A 12,921-nucleotide genomic window follows, 5' to 3' on the forward strand; every position below is an offset into this window, starting at 1 on the left:
GTTTCTGTGCTAGGATGAATCCTGAACCCTGACTGGAAATCCTCTCATAGGCTGTTGCTATGGAGAAGTCACAGAGCTGTTTAGCAACTGCTTTCTCCAGAATTTTGGTGAGAAAAGGAAGATTTGATGTTGGTCTGAAGTTGGCCAAAACTTCTGGATCCAGGGTTGCTTTTTGAGGAGGGGTCTAATTACTGCCACTTTAAAGGACTGTGGGACGTAACCAGATACTAGACACATTGATCATATCTAAGAGGGAGGTGCTAACGAAGGGTAGAGAGTCCTTAAGTAGCTTGGTTGGGATGGGGTCTAGAAGACAGGTGGATAGTTTAGAGGAGGAAATGATTGAACTGAGCTCATCAAGGCTCACGGTACAAAAACTATCAAGTGTACGTCTGGTCCTCCAGCAGCCTCTAAGGCTTCTGAGGCTATAGGTGCCATGTTGTCAGCTGATGGCAGGAGGAGGTGAATTTTCTCTCTAATAAGGACAATTTTGTCATTAAAGAAGTCCATGAAAGAAGAGGAACCTGGGTTGTTCTTGTGTTCCTCTATTAGTGCTGAGTAGTAGGCTGCTCTCGCTATACGAAGGGCTTTCTTATAGCTTTTAAGGCTGTCTTGCCAGACTAAATGAGACTCCTCCAGTTGGGGCAGCGCCATATTCTCTTGAACTTCTGGGTTTTTTGTTGAAGCTGTCTGGTTTCTGAATTGTACCAAGGTGCTTGTTTCCTTGGATTTATAGATTTAGTTTTTAGTGGGGCAAATGAGTCCAGAGTTGATCCTAAGGTGCCTGTTGCTCTATTGATAAAACTATCAATTTGGGAGGGACTAAGGTTGACAACAGTGTCCTCTGTAACAATGGGACACGACACTGAATTTAGCACCACTGGAATCGCTTCCTTAAATCCAGGTGTGGCCTGATCAGACAAACATCTGGAAACCACTGTTTTCCTGAGTGGACTGTAGTTGATCAGTCCAAATTCCAAAGTGATTGATTGGTGGTCTGATAAAAGCGTTCTGTGGAAACACAACTAGATGTTCAGCTTCAGTTCCACATGTTAGGAGGAGGTGGAGGTGTGGTTGTGACAGTGAGGGCGTTCATGGACAGACTGATGGACACCAGTTGAGTCTAGAAGAGAGAGAAATGCAGCACCAGACTGTCGACACTCTTCTGAGACCTGCTTCCTGTCTTCAAGCGTCATCAAGACGTCCCAGCCTCAGATTTTCTGATTGGAGACAATGATGACCACAAGTACAACGAAAAAAAGAGCAGACAAAACAAACGCAAAATCCATCCAAATCCATTGATTGATTGATTGATTGATTGATGCTGCAGTTCTAATGTGGAGTTTCAAACTCAGAGAACAGCTGCCGTAAAACACAGAAGAGGAAGAAGGATTTTTACCCGGAACTGAGATAAAAATGGAAAAGTTCAAAATAACATGAAAAATGGCAAATTATGTGTTGTTGTTTGTTGCCTTCAATCATTGCAGGAACAACATGAGATGGAAAAACAAGTCTTTCATCTATTTAAAGTAGAAAGATGTCTGTAGATAACATCCACTCCAAACAGTCAAACACAAGGGTGGTGATCAAGTACAGCCTCTACATGGAAACAAAAGCACTGACGACTTTAAAAGAGAACAGAAAGTTTATGAAAAGACAAGTTTATAAGGACATTTAAAGGTGTGTAGACTGCTGTTTACACTTTAATTCAGCTGTAGAAGAAGAAGACCTTCACTGTGAAAACTCATCCTGTGTTACAGCCGCCCCTCCAGGACGGTCAGGGACCAACTTCAGTCCTGGTCCTGATACACCGGAAATCCAAGCAATCCCTCCCATAGGAACCATGTATTTGTTAAAGCAGCGCTCGCTGTGTCTGTGTAGGAGCCGGTACTGAGCGTATACTGCATGTGTACTACTACTAAAGGTACTTCACCGGAGGCTCCAGCTTATGCCACATATTTCTCAAACAGCTGGATGACATCACTGATATCAGAGACTCCACCCACTCATTTATTTTCACACATCTCAAAGACAATTCAGTGTTTGATCAGGGATCAATACTTCATTATAAAGATCAGTACTTGGTGCCAAGTGGATCTTTGATGGTGACCTCAGAGAAATCAGATCAGCCCTCACACCCTCCTGTCCAATGGTGGCTCCATGATTTCAGCTTCATCCTGTCTCTTTCCTGCTGTGTTTTCCCTTCTGCTTTCAAAAACTCTTTACACCCACAACCCTCAAGTCTGGCCTCCACCACCATGATTAGTTTCAGTTTCTCCTCAGCTTCAGTCACACAACACAGGATGGACAAAGGAAGTCTCTCTGTTGCGTCGTCTCATCTTTTCCTTTGTTAACTAACTCAGCAAGACTGATGTCTCTCAGCTGTGTGTTCTCATCATTGTTCTCCATGTAGACACGTTGTCTACACTGACCATAATCCACTCACCTTCCTTCATTCGTTGCAGTGTCCCAACCAGAGACCAGTCAGGTGGTCTCTGTTCCTGCAGTTATACTGCCTGGATATTTACTATGTGAAGGGGACGACAACATGGTGGTGGACGTCTTGTCTCGAGTTGCCTCTCTTCCTCCTCATCCATCGTCTCCTCCTTACACCTCCCTAACACTCACACACAACCACAACCATAGACTTCACTGACAGTGACATCGCTCACTGAGTTCATCTTTGATGTATCATTGGTTTAAATAAAGTCATTATTTGGCCTTCAACCTACATCTCCCACTCTTGTCTGCTTCAGAGCTGTCAAGACAAGAGGTTCCACCCCAGTGTGCATTCTCATGTGTCTTTTCAGAGATCCCTTTTCTGAAAATCTTGTGCCACAAACTGAGCATGAGAATGGTTTCTCCCCAGTGTGTGTTCTCATGTGTCTTATCAGACATGTCTTTTCTGGGAACCTTTTGTCACAAACTGAGCAGGGAAATGGTTTCTCCCCAGTGTGTGTTTTCATGTGTCTCGTCAGACAAACCTTAACAGAGAATCTTTTGCCACAAACTGAGCAGGGGAATGGTTTCTCCCCAGTGTGTGTTCTCATGTGTAATTCTAGACGTTCCTTAACTGAAAATCTTATGCCACAAACTGAGCAGGGGAACGGTTTCTCCCCAGTGTGTTTTCTCATGTGTGTACCTAAACCACTTCTATATCTAAAACCTTTACTGCACTTTGAGCACCTAAATGGACGCTCATCCTCACTGACTTCTGTCTCAGATTCAGAAGGACCAAAGTTCACGTTCCTGATGATTTCTGATTCTCTTTCAGTCTTTACTTCTTGCTCTTTTGAGCTGCAATGAGTCACTTCCTGTCCTGGGCTCAGTTTCTGAAGCAAATTCCTCCTTGAGCCAAAGGGTTCCTTGTGCTCAGAGGAGGCCGTGTTATCAGGTCTGACCCAATCATCCTCACTGACTTCAGTCTCAGCTTCAGAAGAGTCTGACATCTGGTCTTCAGTCTGGGGTTGTACAAGTGGATCTGGATCTACCTTGCTGGCTGGTTCTGGTTCTGGTCCTCCACTCTCTTCTCCATCAGCTTCTGTTTTCAGAGGATGAACTGGGCTGCTGCTCAGAGACTCTTCTTGCATGTTCTCCTCAGTTAGACTCTGATGAAGCTGTGGGAACTGAGGTTTCTCTTCGTCCCCTTCACTCTTCACAGGGAACAGAGTGAAGGGGAACGTGGTGATATCAGCCTCCTCCTGTCCTTGAAGCTGCCCTCCCTCCTCACTGGTCCAGAGCTCCTCCCACTCCTCTTTAATGTGGGGGGGCTCTGGGTCCTGCAGCTCAGGGGGAACCTCTTCTTTAATCACCAGCAGCTGCTCCACATCTGCAGGACACAAACAGCAACATCAGAAATCTCTTCATTTGACTCTGAAACAGCGGAGCAACAGACAGAAACAGAAATCAACTCAATGAAAAGAGACGTCCTGCTACTGACGACCAGTCAGCAAACTGGGAACAGAAACGCTGGCTTCAGATGCTTGGATCAACGTTGTGTCACCCAGGTCAAAGGTCAAAGGTCCCCTCTGCTGAATGGTTTTGTCCATTCATCATCACATCTGCTAGTCAGAATGTTCATTTCTAGAATGAGACCCTGTAGGAGAATGAGAGTTCAGTCCCTAGAACCAGAGGGAACCTGTACCGATGCTAAACATGTCAGCCCACCTGCACTCACAGCCAGGGAGGTGCTGGCCACTGGGAGAAGTGGAATGATTCCCTAATGGCCGGTCCAGCCCAGGCCAACCGGGCAGTGGAGAAAAAAAGGTTGTTTTTAATGGGCTGATATAACTTCCAGTCTACAGGATCATCTTTTAACAAGGTAGCACCGTAGCAGCCTACAGAAGAACGACACAAGGACACCAACATGCACAGCATGCTGGGCCAGCCTGTCACACACGACTCAGTTAGCAGGAGTTAGCAACACAGTGTGAATGTCCCCTCAGCTTGGTCTTGTCTTGGTTCAGTCCAATGGTAACATGCTTCTGATGCCTGTCAATGGGAGTGTTCTTAACATTGACCACTGACAGTGACTCACACCTCAGGTTCCAGCCCTGGAGTGATGATTCCTGAGATCCACTGATGCGTCAGGTCTTTGTTTCTTTCACTTCATGATCCTCATGGCGCCATCAAAAAATAACACAACACAAAAAACACCTACACAGGAAATACTTAGCTCTCTGGCACACATAACGTCTGGGCCAATATTAATATTAATATTTATATATAAAAAAGAATAAATGGCACAAACAAGCAACCGGCGGCGCTCCCACGCCCCGGGTGCCTCCCTGGATTTTAACTACATTCTAGTCATCCACACCATCACATCTACACTCCCACGCACAACACACACCCTGCACCCATGTTGGGATGGGGGGGCAGCTGGGGCGGGGAGTGGGTCCATTGCTGCCCCTTTTGCTAACTGCACCAGCGCGGGCCTGGGGGCCTGGGGGGGGGGGGTTCCTGGGGCTCCCTGTGTTCAGGGGGTTTCTGGGTGCCCTGGTGGTTTGGTCCTGACCTGCCTGCTATCCTGGACTGGGGGTGTGATGTTCTGGTCCCCCACATCAGCTACAGTCAGCTACCCACAGCATCCAAGACAAACCGTAGCACACACACACACACACACACACACACACACACACACACACACACACACACACACACACACACACGCACACACACACCTGGTCTCAAAATACACGCCTCTCTGGCTACAAAGACAGGTCAGTGAGAGTTTTTCTCGACTGATAACTTCTGTTGTTCTGTGTTGTAGAACTGTAATACTCTGAGAAGAAATACCTGCTGGCTCTACTCTCTCTCTCTCTCTCTCTCTGGTCTATTTTTATAGTTTGTCTCTTGGTGACCAGTAGAATTTCAGATCGAATCCTCGATAAATCTCTGTTGTTATTGTTGTTACTGTTTTTGTTTGTTTGTTTTTCTCCTATTGTTGCCCCCCCCCCTTGTCCTCCCTGTCCTGTCCCTGCTCTCTCTTCCTGTCCTGTCCCTGCTCTCTCTTCCTGTCCTCTCCTGAGTCTCAGTCCGGTAGCTTCATCAATGAACCAACACATTCCTAATAAAGTTCAACCCAGATGGTGATAGGAGGAGTTTATCAGGTTCCTCCTTAGCAGAGTAGAACTGCTTCAGTCCAACATGGCACCAGGAACATGGATGCTGCTGCTGAACAGGACAGGGTAAAAACTACACAAGAAGGCTGGACAACAATCCACAGAAAAACTAGTTTACCCTTTGATTTTGACCTTTGAATTTTTACATTTTACCTTTCAGACGTTCACACACAACCCGGAAATGGCTTTTTATACCTAAAATCCCCTAAAATGCTCTCTGAGGGCCTCTGCAGCTCCACTTCCTGGCTGAATTCGGGGCCCAGCAGGTCCCTGCGGGACTCACCTGCTCTGTCCAGCCTGACTCGGGGCTTCAGCACGGCATCGAGCAGCAACCTCTGCCGGCGGTTCTCCCGCTCGTACTCCGCCACGGTTTCCTCCAGCAGAGCCCCGATCTGCTCCGCGGCCGCCGCCAGCCGCTCGGTGAGCAGCGCTCTCAGCACCGGGACTCCAGCCGCTGAGTCTCCTTCTCCCAGCTGCAGCAGGAAGTCTTCAGCGGCGGCGAGGATCCGCTCCTGGACCGACACCCGCAGCAGCTGCGCGGCGCACATGTTGAGGTTCTACCGGCGCCACTCAGCCTTCAGGAGACAAAGACCGAGGCCGGGGGTTCACGGACTTCTCCTTCTTTCCTTGTTGTGTTCAAAGCTTCCCGCGTCTTCGTCTCGTTCTGTGAAGCGCGTATTGATGACGTATGTGGTGACGTCCGAAGCCTCGCCAGCCAGCAGTGACCATGTGACTGATTCAGGACCTGCTTCTCCGGCTTGGCGTGAGATTCTAAATGTAAAGCAGTGAAACGCCGTGGTTTCCTCCCTCTGGTCCGCGCGTCTGTTGCAGCTTCGTTTCCATCACAGCTCTCTCAGCCCCATCAGCCATGTTGTTCATCATCGTGTTGGTTTTTGGAAATTGTACTAAAAGGACAGTTTGTTTGTTTGTTTGTTTTTTCTTTAAATGACCTGTGGCAGCACTTGGATGATGAAGTGCGGAGACTTGGAAGAAGTGGAACTCCAGCGAGTACATCAAGTACAGCGAGTACATCAAGTACAGCGAGTACATCAAGTACAGCAAGTACAGCGATACTAGCAGATACTGGACGGACTCAAGATCCTCTGGTGCACTGAAGAGCCAGCAGACTGCCTGTCCCAGCCTCTTCCTGCTGGCCACAGACTTCCTGTGCAGGCCGTCATCATCAGGGCCATGTGAGCGTGTGTTCTCCACGGCAGGAGAAATCGCTTCAAGAAACCCAACAGACTTGATTTGAAAACGTTGGAAAAACTTCTTTTTTATTAAAAATTTGTAAAAACAAAGCGTCCTCATTCCCATCACTTTCACTGAGACTTTCACATCATGGTCCCATTGTTCAAAGACATGGAACGATCCAGTATGAATGCAAAGACTTCAATGATCTCATTGTGTTCACGGGTCATCAAATCAGTGTCAGTTCAGTCGGTCAAGCCTGCAGGGAAGTTTACAGTACAGCAGGTGTCAGTATTCAGTGACAGTAACACAGTGTCATGGCGTCCACAGGCTTCATGACGCCTCATCCACCCTTCACCATTTCTCCTGTCTGTCCACCAGTCTCTTCACTTCTCTCTCTCTTTATCTCTGTCCCTCTCTTTCCTTCTGTATATCTGTCTTCCTCCATTCTCTGTCTTTGTCTCTGCCCCGCTCTCCTGCTCTCTTTCCCCCCCATCCGGTCAAAGCAAACATCCCTTTCTACTGATCCTGGATCTGCTCCACGTTCCTGCCTGTTAAAAGGAAGGTTTTTATCACCACTGTTGCAGGATGTGCTGCTGGTGGAGAATTGTTGGGTGGAGGTTCATTGAAGGAGTTTGGTGCTGGACCTGCTCTACTAGTAAAGAGTCATGAGAGAACTTTGTTGTTTGGCGCAATACAAATAAAACTGACTTGACCAGTTTCATTTGTGGTCTTTTGTTAATTGCATGCCACATGAAATTATTGTTGGTCAGTTTTCTAGCGACTGTCTCACAGTGGCAAGACAAGAACACTTCTACTTTTGATGATGACAGTTTGTTCAACACTAAACTTCATCCAGTACCATGTTGTCAAACAGTGGAACCTCCACAGCACCTGAACAGGGACTTGAACCCTGGACCCTCACATTAAAAGTCTGATGCTCTACCGTCTGAGCTCCTCAGGCTCTTTCTACAGCATTGAGACAGGAACAGAAACACCTGTGAAGGTCAAACTGATGCTTTCTTGACTTGTTCAGTCCTCCATGTTGAAGTCCACCAGGCTTTTGATTGGCTCTGATTCTCTGTGGCAAAATCCAACAAGAGGCTCCAAAAATGTCCTGAATGTCACAAGAATGCACAGGACAAGATGTTAGTTTCCTTCATGTCTGCAGTTCCTCCACTGGAAAGTAAAGTCAATGCTGCTCCTCTGCTGAAACCTGGGATTGGACCAGGGACCTTTAGATCTTCAGTCTAAGGCTCTCCCAACTGAGCTGGTTCAGTTCTGAGTGAGGGCCCTGCTTCTCTCATTTATAATCTCTTCCACTCTCACTGGACCTTAGAGAGGATTGGAGCTTCTGAAGTCCTGACACAAATCAAACCAGGGACTTTAAACTACACAGTGAAGGAGTTGGTCATCAAGGTTGATGGCAGCTTATTAAGTTCTAGCTTTGATCAAATATAAGAAATGTAAATGAATTCAACATTGATTACATTTCCCTCCTTTCTTTGGTGCCCTCAGACTTTCTGAGAACTGTAGGAGGAACTGCTCTCTGTTCTGTGTTTGTTCTGCTCAATGGAGGAAGGAATGGAGCTCTAAGTTTTCCAGTTCCTACATCAGTGAATGGACTTTCTGTGCTGCAAGGAACCAAAGCTACTAAGGAGGATTACAGAGTTTGTCCTTGCAGGAGTCAGTGGCTTAATAGAGTCTAACAAAGGGTTGAACCTGAATGAGACAGTCACCCTTCAACATGGGGCCATGGCAGAGTGAACCAAGGACACTACAATGGGGGTGAGAGTGGAGCCATGATGGATTCACAGTTCATCACCTCCACCATCATGTGGACCACCTGATCACCTCTCCCTCAACCTCTAAATAACTCATTCCCTGACCGGGAATCGAACCCGGGCCGCAGCGGTGAAAGCGCCAAATCCTAGCCACTAGACCATCAGGGACCACACAGAGCACTCCAACAACAGAGACTATAGACAATGACTCAAGAACACAGGACTCTGTGGTCTCAGTTTGAGATGCAGAGGGTCCACCAAGACCACCAGACACCTCAGCCCCCTAAAGACAGTCCACCCGCAGGATCAGCTTCTATCACACAGTGGTCCAGAACCATTATGAAGCCTGATCAGGAATGTGAGCAAAGCTCTTGGAACAGGCCTGCTGCCACCACAACTAAGATCCTTTAACTGTCAACATTGGTTTGTCTCATTGGAACATTTTCAAACCCTCGTTGCTCAGATTTTACATGAATTTGATCATGACTTTAGACACATGTTCTGTTTATTAATTAAATAATCATTCAGTTATGAATTTAGTGAGTCAACTCGACTTGGTCAATGATAAAAGTTAGTCTGGTTATTATTCAGTCACACACACACACACACACACACACACACACACACACACACACACACACACACACACACACGCACACACACACACAGCCTGTCTTCAGAAAGATCTGATATCTTTGATAAATCGCCAGCTGAATAGGATAAATGTTGCTCCGCTGTTTCAGAGTCAAATGAAGAGATTTCTGATGTTGCTGTTTGTGTCCTGCAGATGTGGAGCAGCTGCTGGTGATCAAAGAAGAGGTTCCCCCTGAGCTGCAGGACCCAGAGCCCCCCCACATTAAAGAGGAGTGGGAGGAGCTCTGGACCAGTGAGGAGGGAGGGCAGCTTCAAGGGCAGGAGGAGGCTGATATCACCACGTTCCCCTTCACTCTGGTCCCTGTGAAGAGTGAAGGGGACGAAGAGAAACCTCAGTTCCCACAGCTTCATCAGAGTCTAACTGAGGAGAACTTGAAAGAAGAGTCTCTGAGCAGCAGCCCAGTTCATCCTCTGAAAACAGAAGCTGATGAAGAAGAGAGTGGAGGACCAGAACCAGAACCAGCCAGCAAGGTAGATCCAGATCCACTTGTACAACCCCAGACTGAAGACCAGATGTCAGACTCTTCTGAAGCTGAGACTGAAGTCAGTGAGGATGATTGGGTCAGACCTGATAACACGGCCTCCTCTGAGCACAAGGAACCCTTTGGCTCAAGGAGGAATTTGCTTCAGAAACTGAGACCAGGACAGGAAGTGACTCATTGCAGCTCAAAAGAGCAAAAACTACAGACTGAAAGAGAATCAAAGATCATCGGGAATGTGAACTTTGGTCCTTCTGAATCTGAGACTGAAGTCAGTGAGGATGAGCGTCCCTTTAGGTGCTCAACATGCAGTAAAGGTTTTAGTTACAGAAGTAGTTTGGATACTCACATGAGAACACACACTGGGGAGAAACCATTCCCCTGCTCAGTTTGTGGCAAAAGATTCTCAAAGGGAAATCTGAAAAGACATATGAGAATACACACTGGGGAGAAACCATTCCCCTGCCCATTTTGTGGCAAAGAATTCTCAGAAAATGAACATATGAAAATGCACATGAGAACGCATTCTGGGGAGAAACCATTCCCCTGCTCATTTTGCGGAACAAGATTCAAAGGAAAGCAACATCTGAAAACACACATGAGAACGCATACTGGGGAGAAACCATTCTCCTGCCCGTTTTGTGGCAAAGGATTCCGAGTTAACGGGAATCTGGAATCACACATGAGCGTACACACTGGGGAGAAACCGTTCCTCTGCTCAATATGTGGCAAGAGTTTCTCAAAATGGAATCGAAAAAGACACGTGAGAATGCATGCTGGAGAGAAACCATTCTCCTGCATGGTTTGTGGCAAAAAATTCTCAGTTAAGGAAAGTCTGAAATCCCACATGAGAATGCACAATGGGGAGTAATTGTTCCCCTCCCCAGTATGTGACTAGATTGTCAGATACAGTTGCCCAATAAATGTGAGTGTTCTGCTGTAAAGCAAGTGGTTTAAAGCTGGTGCAGTTCTACATTATGATGTAACAGATGGCATCACCCACATTGCAACAGACAAGTAAATACTGACTTGGTTACATGCAAAAACATGAAGATCCCTCACATTGTGTGAACACATTATCACAAGTGTTCTAAAAAGAACATTTCATTAGTATTAGTTAATGGGGAAAAAGCAAGGCTACTGCAAACAAGCGGCATGGCTCAGGGGTAGAGGTCGAGCAACCAAAGGTTCGATCCCCGACCCCGGTGACCATGTCCAAGTGTCCTTGAGCAAGATACTGAACCCATAATTGCTCCTGATGAGTAGGTTGGCGCCTTGCATGGCAGCCTCCACCATCATTGTGTGTGTGAATGGGTGAATGAGACGACTGTGTTAAGATTGTTAGTTAGATAGTTGCTGATTGATGGATGCACTGTGTTAATAAATATATTTTTATTATAAGAGAGGAGTCGTAGTGTCTTTTGTGTACCAACTTGTGGTCACGTGTCTCAGCAATAGCAGTGCTCTGATCTCATCCTCCAACATCAGAGCTGTCCCTTGGTCGTTAATGTTACAGAATATTGACTGTTAGTAGATAAACTCTGTTAGAGACTGGTAACTGTTACAAGTTTGGTCGTTTTTTAGTTTCCCTGAACTCTTCAGGGTGGTGCCCCGTATAATTAATATTTAATATTAATTAGTTATTTATTAGAGCTGGTCAGAGACAAAGACAGATCATGAAGAAGGAGTGCTGTATTCTGCTAGCACATGCTAGTGACAGTCAGAGATCAGGAGTCTCAGCAGGGAAAGATTCATCTCTTATTTCAGAAGATAATTGGACGTTCACTGGTGGAATGTTTGAGGGTCAGAGGAGAAAAGAGGACAAGTGCACCTGTTGTGTGTGATGGGGCACCAGCATGGAGGAAGTTGTCATACATTTCCAGCTAAACAGCAAGAAACTTCAAGTAAAGAATTAAAATGATTTAATTCAGTGTTTAACTACCAGGCCTCTGTCATAAAACACCAGGAACAACTGACCACCTCACCATGACTTCACACTGATAACCAGGAGGTAACCTGGTAGTCAGAGCAGCGGTGCTCAGGTCTGTGGACTCAGAGGAGGGTTCTTCTTCTGGTCCTGGGTTTGAAGACATCAGCAGCCTTATTGGAGTCAACTGGGATGTTCCTCTCAATAGACAGCAGCATTAAATCAGAGAGCCTGTCTTCTCCATGGCTCCTCCTGAGCTGGTCCTGGATCAGCTTCAGTTTGGAGAGTCACCGGCAGTGCTGCATATACTGGGAGGAGCCTGTGGCTCTGGGTACACTGTGCCCATGTTGTTGACTTGAAGGCAGCTCAGCGTTACTGCACATTGTTGTTTTGGAGCGCTCAAGATGAGGAGAACACCTCAAGTTCAGGACATTTTCTTCCCAGAGTGATAAAAGCAGCCAACACCTCCAGCACAGAGTGGTTGGGAGAGACCTGCCACACCTCTCCAGAGACATGATGGCAGTGGTGGGATTTGAACCCACACCTCCTCAGAGACTGGAGCCTTAATCCAGCACCTTAGACCGCTCGGCCACACTACCTCACTGAGCCAGTCAGTGAGTTGGTCTGCTAAAGGCATGTTGAAGAGGAAGTAACAATGATAAAAAACGTATTCTGAAGGGGGACCCCTTCCATCCTGCGGTCACAGGAAGTGACGACAGCGCCACTAGAAGCAGGAAAGAAATGGTAAAAGGACTCAGTTTGTACAGAGCCTTTCTACCTCCTACCCCCCTTTGTTTGGTTGTTGTTGTTTAGTGACTGTGGATGAACACACAGGAGAAGTTGAGCATGAATCTGTGTTCCTGTTCACTTGAATACATGCAGGAGCAGCAGGTGGAAATACTACTGTTTATTTTTGTTCTGATTTCAGAACTGTTGACACAACGGTGTCAGATTAAAGCATCTCCACCTTCCAGATGCTGGTCTCCTTCTGGGGTCCTGACTGACCTCCATCTTGTGTTCTGGATCCACCTGAACCCAGCAGCTCCAGATCCCTTAACTCCTTACAGGGATAGAAAATGGCTGCTGGATGGAAGTCCCCCAACTGTGGCTGTTCTGAAACTCTTCTCCTCAGTCACTCCTGAGTTGACACTGAGATGGAAACTCTGAGTATCAGGTTCAGAACAGCTGATCTGAGTTGGTCCAATCAGCTGTGAGTGTGTTCACCTTGAGTGTCACACGTGCACAACCACGACAAAATGCCA

General features: G+C 46.8%; 1 protein-coding gene and 1 non-coding gene across 2 annotated transcripts in view; one reads left to right on the forward strand and one right to left on the reverse strand.

The window, feature by feature from the left end:
• LOC147272180 (uncharacterized) overlaps positions 1–10,603 on the forward strand; it is a 430,453-nt gene extending 419,850 nt beyond the window's left edge. The window contains exon 4 of the mRNA XM_086205272.1: positions 10,069–10,603. Within this exon, the coding sequence (XP_086061398.1) occupies positions 10,069–10,603 (535 nt within the window). The remainder of the gene's footprint in view (positions 1–10,068) is intronic.
• Positions 8,696–8,767, reverse strand: trnae-uuc (transfer RNA glutamic acid (anticodon UUC)). The gene has a single exon. It is a non-coding gene; the product is annotated as a tRNA-Glu (tRNA).
• Positions 10,604–12,921: the final 2,318 nt, after the last annotated feature.

Source organism: Aulostomus chinensis, chromosome 1, assembly GCF_037954235.1.
Source record: "Aulostomus chinensis isolate RoL2024-O1b breed Wild chromosome 1, RoL_Achi_v1.0, whole genome shotgun sequence".
NCBI lineage: Eukaryota > Metazoa > Chordata > Actinopteri > Syngnathiformes > Aulostomidae > Aulostomus > Aulostomus chinensis.